The sequence below is a fragment of the Kogia breviceps genome, chromosome 3, assembly GCF_026419965.1.
Source record: "Kogia breviceps isolate mKogBre1 chromosome 3, mKogBre1 haplotype 1, whole genome shotgun sequence".
Lineage (NCBI taxonomy): Eukaryota > Metazoa > Chordata > Mammalia > Artiodactyla > Physeteridae > Kogia > Kogia breviceps.
The window spans coordinates 11077119-11099855 of NC_081312.1; the positions used below are offsets into that span (position 1 = coordinate 11077119).

Genomic DNA, 22737 nt, shown 5'->3' on the forward strand with positions numbered 1-22737 from the left:
AGAGAGCTAAAGCTGTTTGGATCTGTTAATAAATGTGTCCATTTTGCCACTGAGAAATTATACTATGAAGAAGCATATTCTCTAGAAGTTATGAGATGGTATAATCATAAAATTTGCTAGTATGCTACAAAATGCTGGTATGTGACAAGCAATTCACAATTGTTTACTTCCTGGTCTTCGCTGAAAAATAGAGGTTATTAAGTGTTGAAAATTATAATCAATATATAAATGAAGCTTCTAGAAATAATAAGGATGAAGGAAAAACCTCTTTATGCAACATATTCAAGGAATGAGGGGTGTTCTTGTCAAGGAAAAAGATTGTAATTCTGTCCTAAGGTATCAATAGTGGTTTAGAGGTTGTGTGAAGGCTTTCCAGATGAGAAAGAGGAAAGTGAAGGACAAAAACCTGAATGAAAATATGAAGTTGTAAAGCAACTGTGTGTGGGGAGGGGGAGAATATGTCTTCATCATGTCCTCAATTATTTAAAAGAACCGAGTCTTCTCAATTTTAAATTATGTTAGATCCCATATTTACTTCTGATATCTGTATTGACATTTTGGTTAAATGGATAACTAAGTATTATTTCATAATGACCTGTCATCCTGGTTAATTAAGTGTCAAAACCTTTTGACATTTTGACAGCTTTTGATATTTGCTTCCCCAAATCAAATCCTATGCTCGCTTCGGCAGCACATACACCAAAATCAAATCCTAAATAAAATCCTGATCTCAAATTGACTTTGAGACTTCTGAGAGGGCCTCTGGAAAACCTCAAAGCATTTGTTCTCTCCTGGTAAAAAGACATGTTAAACTAATTAGGTCTATTTAATATGTTGAACTGCATGAAAATCACGGGCAAATAAGAAGAGATTCTTAACCTTCCCTAGCTTATACCTGTATAGGTAAATGTTTTTAACATAAGTATCCCAGGAATTAGATGTAATTTCTAAAAATCTGTCAATGCCTTTTTTGTTCACTATTATATTCTTATGCTATTTTGCCTGATAGTATACAATAATGGCATCATTTTATCATCATAATTCCAGTTGCTCTCATCAGATCTTTAATACAGCCATTTTAAGCCTTTTATCATTCACAGACAGTTATTGTTTTATTCCAGTGTTTTCCTGAAAGCTCTTGCAATTGGCTCCTGTCCAGAATGCTTCATCTTCAGCAAAAAAGACTGTCTCTGAGACCCATTGAAAGGACTATAACAGGTAATCTGGGGTACAGACTTCTGATGGCATTGCTTAAGTGACTTTGAGACCATACCACTGGACTGAGTAAAGATTCCAGAACTCTAGTGGAGAAGCCAATGGGTTCATAAAACTGCTAACCAAGCAGAACAAATAATTAATTACATGGGACTGAATAAACTGATGAAGGAAGATGAGAATTTTTATGTGTTTTTTACTGCTGGTTCATTAATATTCTGTTTTCTGGGTATAACATTTCTCTTAACTTATCTATAACTCGTGACTATTTAGTAGATTATACCTTTGTAAACAAAAGCAAAACATTTCTTTTTCTCCCTACCTGAACCTCCCAGAATTCAGAAACTCTTACAATACTCTTATTTATATGGCAATATAGCTATTTACACAAGTTCAGTAAGAATCTATTCTCCTTGTAACAGGACATAATTGGAAAAATTGGTTATATTATCAAGTCTTTGACTGAAATGTCATATTTGAGAAAGACATGCATAGAATCAAATATAACCAGACATTTTTAAGGAACTAAGGTTGACATCATGGAACCAATGCTTATAAAGCCCTCTTGGAAAAAACCAGCCTGGTACCTGACTTATGATGTTCCCAGCCTACAGGCAAATAAGAAAAGTCACTTCTTGACAGGCCCAGGAAACAGAGTATTTGGGGGATCTCAAGAAGAGAAATTCACCCAAATCTATAGGTACTGCCAATAAGTATGATGACAGATTGGCTTCCTAGCGTGGAGAGGCTTTTAAAAGTCCAATCTGAGGGACCTTCCTGGCAGTCCAGTGGTTAAGACTTCACCTTCCAATGCAGGGGGTGCATGTTTCATCCCTGGTTGAGGAGCTAAGATCCCACATGTCTCGCGGCCAAAAAACCAAAACATAAAACAGAAGCAGTATTGTAACGAATTCAATAAAGACTTTAAAAAACGGTCCACATCAAAAAAAATCTTTAAAAAAATAAATCAATAAAAGTGCAATCTGAGATTCTTTAAAAAACTTCCAGAAAAGCAAATTTTTAAAGGCCCATGTGGCCAAATACCATTTTTGCTGCACTTATACAAATAATCAGGCCAAATTTAACAAGACTAGACTTATTTTGTGAACAAGAATCATCTTACTTTGATTTTCTTTCATCAAAATGGCGGTAATTGAGAGAGAAATTTTATGTTTCAACAGAAAACTATAACCCATCCTTGTGGATTATCAGATTCTAGTCCTGTTCATTGTCCTTGAGCTATTTTTAAACTCTTTATAAACTGGATCCTGCTGTCTTGCACGTTTTCAGTAATTAATGTTTCCAATTCTTCTACTACTCTCTTCACTTGGTGTCACTAAGAACTAAAACCTGACTGCCCAGATCCTTATTGAGATTCTAGGTTGTCTTGTCCCAAAGCCCTGTAAGCTGAAGCAGGACAACTTGACATAAACTTCAAAGGACTTATTGCTGCAACAGTTTAGGCCACTCAGGAAGTTCACCAAACATCCACATTTTCCATGCTCTGCTCTAGGAAATAACCATGACCATGACACTGATGGTCTCATTCATCATCTAAAGACGCTTTAAGCCCAACATCTAGAAATCTTCTTGACTGGCTGCCCTTTGGACTCAGAAACTAGGTTTATAGTCTACTCTGACCACTAATCTTTGTCTTCTTTTTATTTCCTTGTTCTAATTTATGCTCTTTTCCTCCTTTTCAGATATCTTACCTAGCATTTCCTAACCCAAATCTTCTCTCCAAGTCAATCAACCTAGATTCCTTTTTGTGTGAAACTTCTAGGGAAGTTACAGATAGGAGAAATGTGGGGACCCACTCAGCCCCCCAGAGTTGGTATAAAGATTATTTTTCAGTGAAAACATTTGAGCTAAAGAAGATGTAGAGAGAAACCTTATCTGAACTTCCCTTATCTGACTAAAGCAGAGCCTCCAGAAAAATATGGCTGCCATTAACCTCCTTCAAAGGGAGTTTCCTGTGAATTCAGCTGCCTTGGAGACAGGCTGCCCATTTCCATTGGCATCAAAATGCCCAAAAGAACTTTCCATATCTTCCCATTCAAGCCTCCTCCCAAATGCCTCCTTCCACCCCCAACCCCCAGAAGTTTGGTATATAAACCTTTTATCTCTGGCTATTAAAGAAATTACCCGTCAATGAGGAGTACTCCTGAGGGTAAATATTAATAAATTTTGTCTCTTCTCTTGTTAATATGTCTCTTACCAATTAATATGCAGGCTCACAACCACTGGACCCAAGCTATAAGAGGAATAGTTTTCCTCTCAACATAAATACTTCTTATCTTTCAGAATCAGATCACACCAGTCCTTTACTATTCCAAAAGAAACAATAATAGAAAACATATCAACACAGTCAAAGAATGCCAGGAAATGGCATTCTTTGCACATTTCCATCATGCAAAAATCTAATTTTATATATAAGTCAGTAGGTGGCACCAAAGAAGAAAGAAGTGTATCTTGGTAAAAAGCACGCTCTGAGTCCTGGAAATCTAATAAAACCTACTCTTTGGAAGGTCTGTGTTCTGTTTTATCCTTAAATGTCTTATTTAAACTGAAAACTAGGACTTCCCTGGTGGCGCAGTAGTTAACAATCCGCCTGCCAATGCAGGGGACATGGGTTTGAGCCCTGGTCCAGGAAGATCCCACATGCCGTGGAGCAACTAAGCCCGTGCGCCACAACTACTGAGCCTGCGTGCCACAATTACTGAAGCCCAAGCGCCTAGATAGAGCCCGTGCTCCGAAACAAGAGAAGCCACCGCAACGAGAAGCCGCACACTTCAACAACGAGTAGCCCCTGCTCACTGCCAACTAGAGAAAGCCTGGGCGCACCAATGAAGACCCAATGCAGCCATAAATAAATTAATAAATTAATTAATTAACTGAAAACTGCCTCAAGACTTCATTGAAAGTAAACCCAAAAATCACACCAAAAAATTAAAACTTAGAAAATACCTTGAAAACAATTTCATATATTGCTGCCAGAAACTGAGTCTAGATATCCATCTTGCTGGGTTAGACACAAATCATATTGTACTCAAGAAATATGATGTCTTACCAGCTGTATATCTGAAGCCTGTGATCCACCGAGGCAGAAGCCAGAGGATAAGCACAGAGAAATTTGTCCTATAAGCCAGAGGAAAAGGAGCATTGTGGCAGTTCCTAAATCTTTTGGGCATTCCAGATGGGAGGGCAGGGACCATTCATCTCTAGAAATATATGTGAAACCACAGAAATTGTCCCTAGTCAAATGTTAGCCTTTCCACAGACTGTAGACCAGAAAACGACTGAGCTCTTGCCACCTCATGGAAAGGCGTGCTTTTTTTCCTGTTTCTTAATAAAAATATTCAGCGATATCAGGAAAGAATATTTCCTTAAATTTCTTAAAGATACTTTGCACATTCATCTTGCCATTCTTCCCCATCCCAAACTAACATCAAAGCAGCACATCACTTAAAATGTAGTTACTAAACTCACTTAGCTATAATAAAAATTAATATAAATAAATAAAAGACTAAGTTAAAGAGAGATGTCCCTCTTTTACAGTCACTGATAATACTCTAGCGCCTAAGGTAGTGTAAGCAGATAGGGTAGGGTGTCCCCAGAGAAAGAGAACCAGGCATGGCTTTCTTGACAGAAAAGAAGCCACTTTTGGTCTAAGCCATTTTGTGATCTAAGCCTGGCCACAACGCTTGCCCTTGAACAGGTCTCAGTAATTAATGAATTAATGATTTGAAGGGCAGGAACAAAGGGAAAGCAGTCAAGAAACAATAGTTCAGCAATAAAACAGAGTCCTAGTTCCTCCTCAAGGAATATACATCACAATCTGATACATATTTTTGAGTTCTGCAGGAACTAAGGCCCCCTCCCCCACCAGGTAGAGGATGGTGACTACATGCTAAGACCCCAGACTGGTCGGAACCTAAGGAATGATGATGTTGACCTTTTCTGACCCCCCTGACTTCTATCCACTAAAGTCTGGACTCTGTCCATCTTTGCCCCAATTCTATGCTGAATTCTCTGCTCAAGCCCCTTCATGAATATGCACGTACCCTTAGCTTAAAACTTCCCCAATTTTGCTGTTCGGAGAGACACTACTTTGGGAAAGATCCCTGGTGTTCTCCTCACTTGCTGCAAGTAATAAATCCTTCCTTCTCCAGCTCTTTGCCTTGGTTGTGTCTTTTGGCTTGACACCCACCAAGAGGCAAACACAGTGTTCCTGTAACAACAGTGCTTCTCCCTAAGTCCTCCTCTCCGACAAGGTCCAAGCTGTAGGCCTTAATGAAAACAATTCATATTTTATAGCAAGACAAGAAAATTTTAAACATAAAATTTTTCTCTGCCCACTTGGGCCTCCTCCATCCCCTTCAGTGTGTGTTGTGCAACTGCATTAACCAGACTTCCTTAGGAGATAACATTCCTTCTTAACCTCATCAAGGGTCAAAACTCCTTAGAAGATAACTTTCCTTCTTGATTTTGTAAAGCACCATGATGACCCATGACCCACTACGTGCTTTGTATGTGTAGATCTGGATTCTGTAAACTGTCAATAATACATCATTTGACGTAAAACCCTTTGTCTCAAAATTTTACATACCTGGGCTTTGACCTCTAATGGGTGGAACAGTCCTGAGAACTTTCTGAAAGACTCTCTCCTGGGTTATAATCCTCAGGCTGGCTCAAATAACATTTTCCATTTCTTTCTTAGTTCGATTATTGATTACTTTTTTTCATCAACAGCCTCCACTTACCCTGGCAAATTCCATTGGTTTGGGAAGAAGGCACATGACCATGACATCAAAGCGAACATCACATACTGTCTTCAACCACTTGGTGACAAACTGAGGCTTCAGCTTTTCCACTAAACTTCCAACTTCATCATCCATCATATATGCTGTGGAGTGAAACCACTGAAACACCATGGCCACCAGCCTGGCCAAGCTTTCCGTAGGGGTGTTCTCACTGGGCGTGCAGAGGCTCACCTGGAAATAGGTAGATCACACTCTCCTTCAGCCTCCTTACATAATTATTACATGTTTGGTTAAAGACAAAAAAAAAAAGATGCCCCATAAAATCCATCTGAAATAGGCAGGGTTTTTTGTTGTTGTTGTTGTTCTTTAAATGCCCAGTTATTTCTTTAACTTTTTGAACCATTTTAAGAATTACTGAAATATGATTTTTTATATTCTTATTAAAAGTAAATTTATGAGTAACTGAAACCTCCCCCCCTTGACAGGAGTGTAATAATACCACTTTAGGGTAACTGTTTTACCTTGTCCTTCTCTTCTTGACATCTGCTGCAGCTTATTCACTTAACAAGAGGTAGAGGCCTTTTCTGGTTTTTGTTTTTGTTTTTGTTTTGTTTTGTTTTTAAATCTACAACTTGTTAATATTTGGCCAGGGAAACAAGTCTTTATAGCAATTGTATCTCTATCTTTGGGGCCAAAGTTTTCTTTTGCTTGTTTTGTTTTTGGTTTTTTTTGAATTTTATTTTATTTATTTTTTTTATACGGCAGATTCTTATTAGTCATCCATTTTATACACATCAGAGTATACAAGTCAATCCCAATCTCCCAATTCATCACACCACCACCCCTACCACTTTTCCCCCTTGGTGTCCATACATTTGTTCTCTACATCTGTGTCTCTATTTTCACTCTGCAAACTGGTTCATCTGTACCATTTTTCTAGGTTCCACATATATGCGTTAATATACGATATTTGTTTTTCTCTTTCTGACTTACTTCAATCTGTATGACAGTCTCTACATCCATCCACGTCTCAACAAATGACACAAAATCGTTCCTTTTTATGGCTGAATAATATTCCATTGTATATATGTACCACATCTTCTTTATCCATTCATCTGTCAATGGGCATTTAGGTTGCTTCCATGACCTACCTATTGTAAAGAGTGCTGCAATGAACATTGGGGTGCATGTGTCTTTTTGAATGATGGTTTTCTCTGGGTATATGCCCAGTAGTGGGATTGCTGGATCATATGGTAGTTCTATTTTTAGTTTTTTAAGGAAACTCCATACTGTTCTCCATAGTGGCTGTATCAATTTACATTCCCACCAACAGTGCAAGAGGGTTCCCTTTTCTCCACACCCTCTCCATCATTTGTTGTTCGTAGATTTTCTGATGATGCCCATTCTAACTGGTGTGAGGTGATACCTCATTGTAGTTTTGATTTGCATTTCTCTAATAATTAGTGATGTTGAGCAGCTTTTCATGTGCTTCTTGGCCATCTGTATGTCTTCTTTGGAGAAATGTCTATTTAGGTCTTCTGTCCATTTTTGGATTGGGTTGTTTGTTTTTTTAATATTGAGCTGCATAAGCTCTTTATATATTTTGGAGATTAAACCTTTGTCCATTGATTCGCTTGCAAATATTTTCTCCCATTCTGAGGGTTGTCTTTTCATCTTGTTAATGGTTTCCTTTGCTGTGCAAAAGCTTTGAAGTTTCATTAGGTCCCATTTGTTTATTTTTGTTTTTATTTCCATTACTCTAGGAGGTGGTCAAAAAAGATCTTGCTGTGATTTATGTCAAAGAGTGTTCTTCCTATGTTTTCCTCTAAGAGTTTTATAGTGTCCGGTCTTACATTTAGGTCTCTAATACTTTTTTTTTTTTTTTTTGGCAGTACATGGGCCTCTCATTGTTGTGGCCTCTCTCGTTGTGGAGCACAGGCTCCAGACGCGCAGGCTCAGCGGCCATGGCTCACAGGCCCAGCCACTCCATGGCACGTGGGATCTTCCTGGACCGGGACACGAACCCGTTTCCCCTGCATCGGCAGGCAGACTCCCAACCACTGCACCACCAGGGAAGCCCTCTAATACATTTTGAGTTTATTTTTGTGTATGGTGTTAGGGAATGTTCTAATTTCATTCTTTACATGTAGCTGTCCAGTTTTCCCAGCACCACTTATTGAAGAAGCTGTCTTTTCTCCATTGTATATTCTTGCCTCCTTTATCAAAAATAAGGTGACCATATGTGTGTGGGTTTATCTCTGGGCTTTCTATCCTGTTCCATTGATCTATATTTTTGTTTTTGTGCCAGTACCATATTGTCTTGATTTCTGTAGCTTTGTAGTATAGTCTGAAGTCAGGAAGTCTGATTCCTCCAGCTCTGTTTTTTTCCCTCAAGACTGCTTTGGCTATTCGGGGTCTTTTATGTCTCCATACAAATTTTAAGATTTTTTGTTCTAGTTCTGTAAAAAATGCCATTGGAAATTTGATAGGGATTGCATTGAATCTGTAGATTGCTTTGGGTAGTATAGTCATTTTCACAATATTGATTCTTCCAATCCAAGACATAGTATATCTCTCCATCTGTTGGTATCATCTTTAATTTCATTCATCAGTGTCTTATAGTTTTCTGCATACAGGTCTTTTGTCTCCCTAGGTAATTTATTACTAGGTATTTAATTCTTTTTGTTGCAATGGTAAATGGGAGTGTTCCCTTAATTTCTCGTTCAGATTTTTCATCATCAATGTATAGGAATGCAAGAAATTTCTATGCGTTAGTTTTGTATCCTGCAACTTTACCAAATTCATTCATTAGCTCTAGTAGTTTTCTGGTGGCATCTTTAGGGCTCTCTATGTATAGTATCATGTCATCTACAAACCGTGACAGTTTTACTTCTTCTTTTCCAATTTGTATTCCTTTTATTTCTTTTTCTTCTCTGATTGCTGTGGCTAGGAATTCAAAACTATGTTGAATAATAGTGGTGAGAGTGGACATCCTTGTCTTGTTCCTGATCTTAGAGGAAATGCTTTCAGTTTTTCACCATTGAGAATGATGTTTGCTGTGGGTTTGTCATATATGGCCTTTATTATGTTGAGGTAGGTTCCCTCTATGCCCACTTTCTGGAGAGTTTTTATCATAAACAGGTGTTGAATTTTGTCAAAATTCTGCATCTATTGAGATGATCATATGGTTTTTATTCTTCAATTTGTTAATATGGTGTATCACATTGATTGATTTGCGTATATTGAAGAATCCTTGCATCCCTGGGATAAATACCACTTGATCATGGTGTGTGATCCTTTTAATGTGTGGTTGGATTCTGATTGCTAGTATTTTGTTAAGGATTTTTGCATCTATATTCATCAGTGATATTGGTCTGTAATTTTATTTTTTTGTATTATCTTTGTCTGGTTTTGGTATCAGGGTGATGGTGGCCTCACAGAGTGAGATTGGGAGTGTTCCTTCCTCTGCAATATTTTGCAACAGTTTGAGAAGCATGGGTGTTAGCTCTTCCTTAAATGTTAGATAGAATTCACCTGTGAACCCATCTGGTCCTGGACTTTTGTATGTTGGAAGATTTTTAATCACAGTTTCAATTTCAATACTTGTGATTGTTCTGTTCATATCTTCTATTTCTTCCTGGTTCAGTCTTGGAAGGTTATACCTTTCTAAGAATTTGTCCATTTCCTCCAGGTTGTCCATTTTATTGGCATAGAGTTGCTTGTAGTAGTCTCTTAGGATGCTTCGTATTTCTGCGGTGTCTGTTGTAACTTCTCCTTTTTCATTTCTAATTTTATTGATGAGTCCTCTCCCTCGTTTTCTTGATGAGTCTGGCTAATGGTTTATCAATTGTTTATCTTCTCAAAGAACCAGCTTTTAGTTTTATTGATCTTTGCTATTGTTTTCTTTGTTTCTATTTCATTTATTTCCGCTCTGATCTTTATGATTTCTTTCCTTCTGCTAACTTTGGGTTTTGTTTGTTCTTTCTCTAGTTCCTTTAGGTGGAAGTTTAGATTGTTTATTTGAGATTTTTCTTGTTTCTTGATGTAGGCTTGTATAGCTATAAACTTCCGTCTTAGAACTGCTTTTGCTGCAACCCATATGTTTTGGATCATCGTGTTTTCATTGTCATTTGTCTTTAGGTATTTTATGATTTCCTCTTTGGTTTCTTCAGTGATCTCTTGGTTATTTAGTAATGTATTGTTTCCCCTCCATGTGTTTGTGTTTTTTACTTTTTTTCCCTGTAATTCATTTCTAATCTCATAGCGTTGTAGTCAGAAAAGATGCTTGATATGATTTCAATTTTCTTGAATTTACTGAGGCTTGATTTGTGACCCAAGATGTGATCTATCCTGGAGACTGTTCTGTGTGCACTTGAGAAGAAAATGTAATCTGCTGTTTTTGGATGGAATGTCCTGTAAATATCAATTAAATCTATCTGGTCTATTGTGTCATTTAAAGCTTCTGTTTCCTTATTTATTTTCATTTTGGATGATCTGTCCATTGGTGTAAGTGAGGTGTTAAAGTCCCCCACTATTATTGTGTTACTGTCGATTTCCTGTTTTATAGCTGTTAGCAGTTGCCTTATGTATTGAAGTGCTCCTATGTTGGGTGCATATATATTTATAATTGTTATATCTTCTTCTTGGACTGATCCCTTGATCATTATGTAGTGTCCTTCCTCGTCTCTTGTAACATTCTTTATTTTAAAGTCTATTTTATCTGATATGAGTATTGCTACTCCAGCTTTCCTTTGGTTTCCATTTGCATGGAATATCTTTTTCCATCCCCTCACTTTCAGTCTGTGTGTGTCCCTAGGTCTGAAGTGGGTCTCTTGTAGACAGCATATATATGGGTCTTGTTTTTGTATTCATTCAGCAAGCCTGTGTCTTTTGGTTGGAGCATTTAATCCATTCACATTTAAGGTAATTATCGATATGTATGTTCCTATGACCATTTTCTTAATTGTTTTGGGTTTGTTTTTGTAGGTCCTTTTCTTCTCTTGTGTTTCCCACTTAGAGAAGTTCCTTTAGCATTTGTTGTAGAGCCGGTTTTGTGGTGCTGAATTCTCTTAGCTTTTGCTTGTCTGTAAAGCTTTTGATTTCTCTGTTGAATCTGAATGAGATCCTTGCCAGTAGAGTAATCTTGGTTGTAGGTTCTTCCCTTTCAACACTTTAAGTATATCATGCCACTCCCTTCTGGCTTGTAGAGTTTCTGCTGAGAAATCAGCTGTTAACCTTATGGGAGTTTCCTTGTATGTTATTTGTCGATTTTCCCTTGCTGCTTTCAATAATTTTACTTTGTCTTTAATTTTTGCCGATTTGATTACTATGTGTCTTGGCATGTTTCTCCTTGGGTTTATCCTGTGTGGGACTCTCTGCGCTTCCTGGACTTGGGTGGCTATTTCCTTTCCCATGTTAGGCAAGTTTTCGACTATCATCTCTTCAAATATTTTCTCAGGTCCTTTCTCTCTCTCTTCTCCTTCTGGGACCCCTATAATGCGAATGTTGGTGCATTACATGTTGTCCCAGAGGTCTCTTAGGCTGTCGTCATTTCTTTTCATTCTTTTTTCTTTATTCTGTTCTGCAGCAGTGAATTCCACCATTCTGTCTTCCAGGTCACTTATCCATTCTTCTGCCTCAGTTATTCTGCTATTGATTCCTTCTAGTGTATTTTTCATTTCAGTTATTGTATTGTTCATCTCTGTTTGTTTGTTCTTTAATTCTTCTAGGTCTTTGTTAAACATTTCTTGCATCTTCTTGATCTTTGCCTCCATTGTTTTTCCGAGGTCCTGGATCATCTTCACTATCATTATTCTGAATTCTTTTTCTGGAAGGTTGCCTGCCTATCTCCACTTCATTTAGTTGTTTTTCTGGGGTTTTACCTTGTTCCTTCATCTGGTACATAGCCCTCTGCCTTTGCATCTTGTCTGTCTTTCTGTGAATGTGGTTTTTGTTCCACAGGCTGCAGGATTGTAGTTCTTCTTGCTTCTGCTGTCTGCCCTCTGGTGGATGAGGTTATCTAAGAGGCTTGTGCAAGTTTCCTGATGGGAGGCACTGGTGGTGGGTAGAGCTGACTCTTGCTCTGGTGGACAGAGCTCAGTAAAACTGTAATCCATTTGACTGCTGACGGGTGGGGCTGGGTACCCTCCCTGTTGGTTGTTTGGCCTGAGGCAACCCAACACTGGAGCCTACCTGGGCTCTTTGGTGGGGCTAATGGCAGACTCTGGAAGGCTCATGCCAAGGAGTACTTCCCAGAACTTCTGCTGCCAGTGTCCTTGTCCCCACAGTGAGCCACAGTCACTGCCTGCCTCTTCAAGAGACCCTCCAACACTAGCAGGTAGGTCTGGTTCAGTCTCCCCTAGGGTCACTGCTCCTTTCCCCGGGTCCCAATGCACACACTACTTTGTGTGTGCCCTCCAAGAGTGGAGTCTCTGTTTCCCCCAGTCCTGTCGAAGTCCTGCAATCAAATCCCACTAGCCTTCAAAGTCTGATTCTCTAGGACTTCCTCCTCCCACTGCTGGACCCCCAGGTTGGGAAGCCTGACGTGGGGCTCAGAACCTTCACTCCAGTGGGGGGACTTCTGTGGTATAAGTGTTCTCCAGTCTGTGAGTCACCCACCCAGCAATTATGGGATTTGATTTTACTGTGATTGCGCCCCTCCTGCTATCTCACTGTGGCTTCTCCTTTGTCTTTGGATGTAGGATATCTTTTTTGGTGCGTTCCAATGTCTTCCTGTTGATGACTGTCCAGCAGCTAGTTGTGATTCTGGTGTTCTTGCAAGAGCGAGTGAGAGCACGTCTTTCTACTCCATCATCTTGGTTCCGATCTGTCCAAAGTTTTAAATGTACACTTTCCTTCTGGCTATTAGGAATTGTATGTTAAGAAGTCCAAGACTGGCCTTCAGAAGAAGCTGAATCATACACTCTCTGCCCCCCAATCAGAGTTGGGACTAGAGCTGTGTCCCAACCACCTTCTGACACTAACTGGTTGTTAGCAGTGACTGTGGGCAAGTTGAACTGCCTCTCTGGGCTTCTCTGTCCTCATCAGAAAAATGAAGGGGTAAAATAGGCAGTTTTTAAATTGATGGAGGACCACTTAGCCTGGAAACTGTGTTCTTCTCTACGGAGAGAGATGGAATGTAAGAATTTCCCCTCAAGATTGTACCTCCCTATAAGCTTTTCCCATATAAGAAATCTGTTACATAATCTGAACTAGATACTTTTGAGAAGTTAAGTCTACAAAGTGGAATTTCATAAATATCTTCAGTAAAAAATAATCTATATACATTTCAGTTCTAAAATGATCACATTTAGCCAAGAATTTCCTATCAGTAATAATTCTGAAACCTTAGAGCCCCTCCAGTTCACCACATTATAAATAGACTTTCCAAAACTGCTCATCATTTAGTAATTCAGTCATTCTGAAATAATCTCTTATTAAGCACTGAAGTAGCATTCAGGAATATAAAAAATAAGTAGAACACTATCTTTGCCTTCAGGGGTTCACAGTAGTAGTCAGTATGTCATTAGATAATAAGTTCTAGGAGCAAGACATGTGAAATCAACAATTAAACCCCAATTTGCTAAAACAAAACAAAGCAAAACAAAACCAGAAAAATGTGTGAAAGCATAAAAGAGATGCTTTGGAGACTTAGTCCGTGTCTCCAATGGACAAAAACAAAAGTCTGCTTTTCTGCAGAACTGGCAAATTCAGCATGCTTGGAACTTTGGATCTGTATGTTTGATCTTTACTGAATGAATACTGCAGTTGAATCAGTCAACAGCAATCAAATTCCTTGCGCTGGTTTGGCTATAATTTTTCTGGCTGTATTGCAGACTTGCCGTAAAAAGCTCCAAAAAAGCTCCAGAAAAGCTCCACAGAGACTGAACAAAAAGCTCCACAGAGACTGAACTTTCAAGCAAACTTTCATGTCAGTGGGATGAATGATCTGTAAATTATATTGAATCCAATATTTCACAATATACCCTAGCAACTTTCCCACTTGTTTGTTGTCAAACTGTGCATTTCCAACAGTTTAGGGTCTGACACAGTAGGTTTCAACACCTGGCTATTCATTAGAATCAACTAGGGAGCTTTTTAAAAAGTTCCCAAGATTCTGGGGTGGAATCTGGGCAATGGCATTTTTTAAAAGCCTTCCCAGGTAAATCCAATGTGCAGTCAACTGTCCTAGAGTATAGAGTCCCTATGCTAAGTTTAATTTTTCACTATTTACTATTTACTTCTTTAAAAAGAACAGAAGAAATTCCTCATCAGCGCAATGTTGGAATGAAACATAAGAAAGCAGAGAAGAGTTAACTTCTTTTCTTACCAAGAACCATATTCCAAATTGACTGAGTAGCCGCTGGTCGTGTTTATCATCATCTTTGTTGTCAAAGTCAGCGTTATCCAGGGAATGGTGGGAAGAGGAGAGGCCCAGCTGCCGCCGGCGATTGAGCTCATGTTCCCGCTGCTCAGCATGGAACTCGGCTTCTTTCAACAAGCTGCCAAAGGGGAGAGGTTTCAAGTTAGACTGCCAAAAAACACATTCGCGATTATGACCTACTCGGAGCAATAACTTCATGAGTACTCAAGCATCACTCATTGCTCTCCTTTAAATTGGAAGAAGCCTAAGTTCCTTACTATTTTCTACTCCATCCCCATTTCAAAGATGAACAAACTGAGGCACAAAGAGGCTACTTCCTTCCTCCAATTAATTAGAATCAAGCAGAATTGATGCCTTCTGGCTTCTAGTTCACCAACCATCCCACGAGATGTCAATGGTTGTCCTATATCTAATGTGAAGCTGTGTGGACATCAAATGCATAATACAAGGAAAGACTGAGGAACTGGTACCTAGATGGAAAAAATATTTAATATCTAGTATTCAAAGACCTGACAGTGAGCAACGAAGATTCCTTCTTCAACTTGCTAATAATAAGCAAATGACAATTAAAAAAAATAATACCCAATGTTGGCAAGGGTGTAGCAAAAACTATCAGTTTCATACAGTGAGGTATGAAATTCACATACACTCTTTGAAAATCAGTTTGGTAATGTATCAAGCACCATTAAAATATTCAGACCGTTTGACCCAGTCAATCACATCCGGTCATCTACCCTAAGAAAAAAAATATAGGAACAGCACTATACACAAAAATAGTTATCAGAGTTATTTTTAACAGTTAAAAAAAAAGAGGGGGGGCTTCCCTGGTGGCGCAGTGGTTGAGAGTCCACCTGCCGATGCAGGGGACATGGGTTCGTGCCCCGGTCCAGGAAGATCCCACATGCTGCGGAGCGGCTGGGCCCATGAGCCATGGCCGCTGAGCCTGCGCATCCGGAGCCTGTGCTCCGCAACGGGAGAGGCCACAACAGTGAGAGGCCCGTGTACCGCAAAAAAAAAAAAAAAAAAGGAAGAAATTTAAATATCTAATGGTGGAGGAAAATAATCTAGATAAATATTATGTACGCACTAAAAAGAATAAATGTGGAAACTACACAACATGGAAAAGAGCAAATGGTATAAGGTTACATCAAAAAGAATGTGGATACACCATGATTACAGTTATATAAATAAAATATGCATTTGAATAAACCTAGAAGAACATGTGCAAAAGTGATGATGATGACAGCAGTATGGTTGATTTTTTTTTTCTATTTCCAAACTTTCTGTAATGTTTTATTTAGCAAACATTTATTGCACTTCTACATGTATCAGCCACTGGGATAAGAGAAACAGAAGACTTAGTCCCTAGCTTTAAAACTTGCATTCAATATTGTTTCTTAATTTTTAAAAATCTTGCCTCAGTGAATATTATACAAAAAGAGAACAAATCTAGAGGTTATCACTTCTAAAGCTTCCTTTTTTGTGTGGGACAGAAGGAGAAAAAGCCAGAAGCCTGCAGGATCAGGCCCCTGTCTTACTCCACAGCCTTCTGGTTTACTCCAGTACCGAATTATCTAGAGCTCTCCCATCCTTCACTGCTATCAGTCAGGTCTGGGACAGCCTTATTCCCACCCCTCACTCTGGCTGGCGCCTCCACCTCATTCCCCTAAGACCCCCTACTCTGTGTTGTTATCATCATCTTTGTTGTCAAAGTTGCTCACCACACTAGATTGCAATTTCGTTCTTCTGTTTTTATAGTCCCTACATGGGTAACTTGAAAGCAGAGGTTACATTTTACTCTCTTCTGTCTTCCAAGTGTCTGATACATGCCTGGCACATAACTGGCATTAGATAAAAATATTTGTTGAATGAATGAATTAAAACATCGTCATTGCAACACTGTGGAAGGTGACCTGCCCGGCTGAGGGCACTTGAAGTTGAATTAAATTTGCACATCTCAGACTTCCCTGGTGGAGCACTGGTTGAGAATCCGCCTGCCAATGCAGGGGACACGGGTTCGAGTCCCGGTCCGGGAAAATCCCACATGCCATGGAGCCACTAAGCCCGTGTGCCACAACTACTGAGCCTGCGCTCTAGCGCCCACGTGCCACAACTACTGAAGCCCACACGCCTAGAGCCCGTGGCTCTGCAACAAGAGAAGCCACCGCAGTGAGAAGCCCGCGCACTGCAACGAAGAGTAGCCCCTGCTCGCCACAACTAGAGAAAGCCTGCGTGCAGCAGCAGAGACCAATGCAGCCAAAAATAAATAATAAATAAGTAAATAATTTTTAAAAAATAAATAAATAAAATTGCACATCTCAATGTGAACAGGGTGGCTCAAAGCAAAGGCAGTGCTTTCAGGGTAAGTTTCTAATGAAGCTGTTACCTAATCACGGCCTCCACGGCGCAGACAAGTTCCTCGGCACCACACTCCCGAGTGTTGATGGGTGGAGGGGAGGTCTGATAGAGGTGGGTCTCCGAGGCAGCCCCCAGTTCGTTACTGTGATGATTTGAGTGGCACCTTTTGCAGTACCGAACAGGCCTGTTTCCGTGACGACCACAACACCCTGCTGAAAAGCAGGTGACAACAGCTCTTCTAACGTGGGAACTGCAGTTCTAGAAGAAAAAGAGTGAAATGAATTAAAAGTCACCACTGAGGTAAATTTGGCTACTAATTGGAACAAATGGAAACTTAAAGGGCCACTGGAAGTGGCAGCACATTTCTGAAGTGCCACTAGTTTCCAAAATGCAGGTCATCTCTAACCAGCGAGATTTCAGCTATAGTTAAAGATAAAGGTGAGAAGTGGTTTCTATTAGTGTGAGTGGTAGAAACGTTCTAAATATGACTGAAACTATGTTGAAAAGTCCTCTGTAAAGTGACCTCAGCCATGGGGCGTGGGGGGCTTCCTGGATTATTTCAAGTTAGCGTTTCAAGCGTTTTCAGCAGAAATATGAAAAAAAATTAAAATTGTGGTCCAGAGAGAGTACATCACGGCACATCAGAGTCGGAAACAAACAATTTTAACCCCTAAAATAAACTTTCAAAATTATTTTATCCACCACCTAAAGGGCCGATTTCCACTGCAGCTCATCTGTCCTTGGTGCATTCAAGGACAGGCAGGGAGCTGTGCTGCACCGAGCTGACGACCCCAAAGCTGGCCTGTCCATCCCCACCGGCACTCTTTCTATCAAGACCTAAAGAATATGTCAGTGGACACCACAGGAACATCAAAACACAGCGAGAACCATTCACAGACTCAGCGGCTGACATCAACTAGAGGAACGGAGTCAACAGATGAAGTGAGAAAAGTGGTGCAGTATAAGAGAGATTCTGAAGCTCAGGGGGGTTTATTATCAGAGCTGCCCTGACAAGAAGCAGGGGAGAAAGGCAGCGCCCACATAATGCAATTTGAGGAGCAATCAGGAAATATCCCTGACCTCTGCACAAAACTGTGCTCAAACCTTTTAGAGATGTCACCACCACATAATCAATGTCTTGTGTCAAGAGAGCATTTCAGTCTTTCAATAGAGCTTATTAAGATGGAACATACTGAAAAAGAATGAATATATGTATATGTATAACTGAATCACTTTGCTGTACATCTGAAACTAACACAACATTGTAAATCAACTGTAATCCAATAAAATTTTTTTTAAAGATGGGATATAATAGGGGAAATAATATCCTAAGCCATTATGAACTCAGGGCTTGGGGAAGACTGAGAACCTTCCATGACAGATATCTCGGGAAGTGCGGAGACAGAAGAAGGAAGAAGGCAAGCACAAAACCTATATCCAAACATTGACAATGTATTGAATTGCCTATCGGAACAACCATTTCAAAGTAAGGCTTGTTCCACTTTGATTTTAGCACAAGGTTTTGGATACGAGTGCTGGGAAATCTCATTTTCTGAACAGGACTCAGGTCAATAAATCATAAAAGCAAGTTTAAATTTTTTATGATCTTTTTTCCCTTTCATTAACAAGTTTTAAACAATTATTTGTTAAAATACAGTGTGCTTCCTCTGCATCTGAAGCCCAAGTCTTCTTCAGCATCCAAGTCAGCCCTGACTTCTCCAAGTGAGGTATCTTTCCTGCTTTGTGCCTTTTCTTTCTCTTTCACATACTAAATTTCATTCTGGAAGCACATGAATCCTTACTGGTTTGGGGCTTCTCCAAACCAAACCAACCCAAACCAAACCAAACCAAACCACATCACTAGCAGGGTGGATTATATCGGAGTATATTGTTAGTGTTTATTTCTTCCTTTCAGTTATAGTTAGTCTTTGTTCCTCTGGGATTCCCACTGTTACATAAACAATAGGATGTGGATATGGGTTTAGTGGGTAGTTATTAGCTATAATAAAGTCCCGACGTTTAAGGCCTACAATTTCCAATCCTATTTTCTGGTCACAGATTATTTACATTCTTCCCACATGCAAATTCCTGGCTGGAGGTCCAAGGTCTTCTCGTCCAAATGAAGTCCAGCTGTGGGTGAGGCTCTTTTGGTTTAGTTCCTCAGATATGCTTTCATGAGCCTTGAATCTGGATGGTCTGTGGCTGCTTCAACCAAGAGAGCATGGCAGAAGTGACACTCACATGACTCCCAAGGCAAATTCTAAAAGGACATGCAGCTTCCAACTTGCTGTCTTAGAATATTCTCTCTTCAGAAGCTTCCTCATCAGGGTACTCTTCTCAGAACGGTGCCATGGCCAAGGCACATGGAGAGGCAATATAGAAGTCTCTACTCTAAGCCCAGTCTTCAAGTGACCCCATCCCAGAGCCCAAACATATGATCTAGATGTCTCTAGATAATTCTAGCCCCTAACTATTCAAGTCTTCCCAGATGAGGCCCCAAACATCATCAAGCAGAGACAGGCTGTGGACTGTGCCCTGTCCAAATCCCTGACCCTCAGAATCTGTAAGCATAATTAAATAGTTGTTGTTTCATGCCGCTACATTTTGAGTGATTTCTCAGGTAGTATCTGGACATACTGCATATGTTAATATCTGGAATATCAACTAAAAGTCAACCTGTCTTATCCCCATGTGCCATCAATTCTAAATAATAACAGCAATAAAAAATTTTGCCCCTAAATAACCTTTGGTTGGTCAAAGTTCTAAACAATCACTGTGGTTCCTACTAAGTTTTAATAATATATTTCCAAGCCACAATCAGTCCTAAACCCTGTGGACTCAGCTACATGCATTCATTTCAAAAGTAAATCAGAGAGATTTCCCTTAGGTGCAGATTCAGCTGGGCATGTTTTCAAAGGTTCACTCTAGCCACTCTGTTTCACTGCTTTGAATTTTAAACATAAATAAATAATTCCAAGTGGTCTCACAGAACAGCAGAATTGAAATAAAGCATCTGTCTCTTGATGCTTATTTGATACAATCTTTTTTAATTTATTTTTTTATTGAAGTATAGCTGATTTACAATGTTGTATTTGATACAATCTTGATGTTTACCTCAAACCTACTATTCAAATGTAGGAATATGTAGTACTGAATATGTAGTACTAAAAGACACAAACTTTGCCTAAAGCAAGCTCAAACAATTCTGATCTATTAGGAACTTAAGGAAAGTTCTCCAAATTAACTTTCATATAAAACACAACATTTACTAAAGGATAAGTAATAAAAATGTGCCAATTTTAACCTTATTACTGAAAATAATTTTGTCATATAAAGGAGGGGAGTGTTAAAAAATGATACACCCTGGGTGTCAAGTATGTTACGTATACCACCAGAGCCAGGAAATGCCAATTTAGAAACAAAACTGTTTCTCATCCTAGTCTCTCCAGCTTGTAAAAGATTCTCAAAGTAGGAAATAGCCTCGGAATAAAAATGAAATCAAAAGTATGCTGAATGACTATATGATCCCTTGTTAAAACTTCAGAAAGCTATAAAAGGTGATGCCCAGTTGAGCCTCTCAGCTAGAACAGGGCTTCTAATAATGTTAAGGGCTGAAATGCTCAAAGTATAGAAGGCATTTCTGTACTCAAAAAGAATTACAGATGTGGCTTTGAGGGCACTGAACCCCAATTAGATTCATTGAAAATCCACAAAGTTTTAAAGAGAGGCATATTGGGCTTCCCTGGTGGCGCAGTGGTTGAGAGTCTGCCTGCCGATGCAGGGGACACGGGTTCGTGCCCCAGTCAGGGAAGATCCCACATACCGCGGAGAGGCTAGGCCCATGGGCCATGGTCGCTGAGCCTGCGTGTCCGGAGCCTGTGCTCCGCAACGGGAGAGGCCACAACAGTGAGAGGCCCTCGTACCGCAAAAAACCAACCAACAAACAAAGAGAGGCATACTAGCAAAAGCACCACCAGCAGACCAAACGGGACAGACACAGTTCAACACGAAAAGAGGTCTATGGAATTCCAACTTCTACATGCAGGAAGCAGACTGAGAGGGTTACTCAGCTGCAACATGGGCCATTTCTTATTATAAAGGAAAGATGTCTTAGAGAGTGGAGCAAAGATCCCAGGAAAGAAATGAATTAGGAAACTATTCCCAGGAAGCAAAATCAGATCCTAATCAAGGCACATTTGCTATTCCTTAAAGACAGAGGAACTGTTGACATGCTCATGGCTGGAGCTGCTATTGACTAGTAACAACTATCTGCTTCCCCTTCCTCTTTCTGAACAGAGGTCTATTGCTGTTATCCAATCCCTGTCTCGCATTTTGTGTTGGGTATGTAACTCGCCTTTTTAGTTCACAGGTCTCTGGTTCAAGAAAATTCGTACCCGAGGGGTTTCATCAGTGACCAGACCAGATGCAGATCATAAGACAATGGACTTTAAGCCTGAAGCCATAAATGGGTAAGACTTCTGGAGGTCTTATAAGGTGCTGAGAGTATTTGGGACATGGAAAGAATGTAAGTAATGATGCCCAGAGGGTAGATTGTGGTACATTAACAATTATTTATTTATTTATTTATTTATTTTTTTGCGGTACGCGGGCCTCTCACTGTTGTGGTCTCTCCCTTTGCGGAGCACAGGCTCCGGACGCGCAGGCTCAGCGGCCCTGGCTCCACGGGCCCAGCCGGTCCGCGGCATGTGGGATCTTCCCGGACCGGGGCACGAACCCGTGTCCCCTGCATTGGCAGGCGGATTCTCAACCACTGCGCCACCAGGGAAGCCCTGTGGTACATTAAATATGACCACAAAATTCTTGCTGCTCCTTCTATAAAGAGGAGGAGTCTCTTTCCCCACTCCTTGAAACTGAGCTGTCCTTTGGACTTGCTTTGGCCAATGGAATGCAGCAGAAGTGATGCTGTGTTAGAATAAAAGGTATATGATACAAACTATGATTTAGAAATTAGTAATGAGTGTTCTTCTTTCTCTAGTATAATGCTTGGAAACGCAGCATTGTAAATGTGATAAAACATAACATTTAACATTGTAAAAAAAAAAAAAAAAAAAAAAAAGATGTGATGCTGTGTGACTACTGAGCTTCAGGCTCAAAACGCCTTGCAACCTCCTCTCTCATTTTCTCAGAACACTGATACCTTGTGAACAAATCCAGCCTAGCCTCCTGGAAGATGAGACACCTAATGGAAAGAGGGAGTGCCAGACACAGCTGTCATTCCAGCCATCCCAGCTGCGGCCCCAGACATGGGAGTCAAGTCATCTGGGACCAACCAGTTGCCAGCAAACCCACTAACTGACTGCAAATATCAATACATGAGTGAGCCTAGAGGAGTTTATCAAGAGAACTACCCAGGCGGGCATAGGCAAAACTGCCGATCCACAGCATTGTGATCAAATAAATGTTTGTTGTTATAAGCCAGCACATTTTAGGATGGTTTATTAGGTGGCAATAGATAACTGAAACAGCCCTCCAAAGGTATCCACTCATAACCAACTCCCAAAAAGCTTAAATGACTTGTACATAGTCTCATAGCTAGGTGGGAATAGAGCTGACCAGAACCCAAGTATCACAACCAACTAGTCCAAAGTTCTTTGTATGACATCATACTACCTTCTCTTGTACTTTTCAACAACTGGAGCAAGAAAAGAAGATGGAAATGGCTTACGGAAACTGTCATGAACAGTGGCTATTCGAAAGTGGAATCATTAACTAGAGATATCATTCAACTTACATATAAATTAATATTTTCCATAATTACTTGGTCTGGGTATGTTTCTGACACACATATATTGTACTATTTGCATTCCACTTCCAAACAATAAAGACTTTTAGCAAACACGATCATCCTTCACCAAAGTTAAGTTGCATGTATTGCATTGTCACTCAAACCTTTTTGTATTTAGACTTCTATCCCAGAGTTACACATATGCTTTTATTTCAGATTACTTTTCAAAAACACTGTGCATAGATGGGTAAGCAAAAGCAGAAATGTAAATA

General features: G+C 39.8%; 1 protein-coding gene across 18 annotated transcripts in view; it reads right to left on the reverse strand.

Moving 5' to 3' along the window:
- Positions 1-22737, reverse strand: part of UNC79 (unc-79 homolog, NALCN channel complex subunit) — a 258599-nt gene that overhangs the window by 132464 nt on the left and 103398 nt on the right. For all 18 annotated transcript variants that reach the window (XM_067027853.1, XM_067027851.1, XM_067027844.1 and 15 more), the window contains 3 exons: positions 16748-16977; positions 14308-14479; positions 5979-6209 (listed from right to left, as the gene is read on the reverse strand). In XM_067027853.1, coding sequence (XP_066883954.1) covers positions 5979-6209; positions 14308-14479; positions 16748-16977 — 633 coding nt within the window. The remainder of the gene's footprint in view (positions 1-5978; positions 6210-14307; positions 14480-16747; positions 16978-22737) is intronic.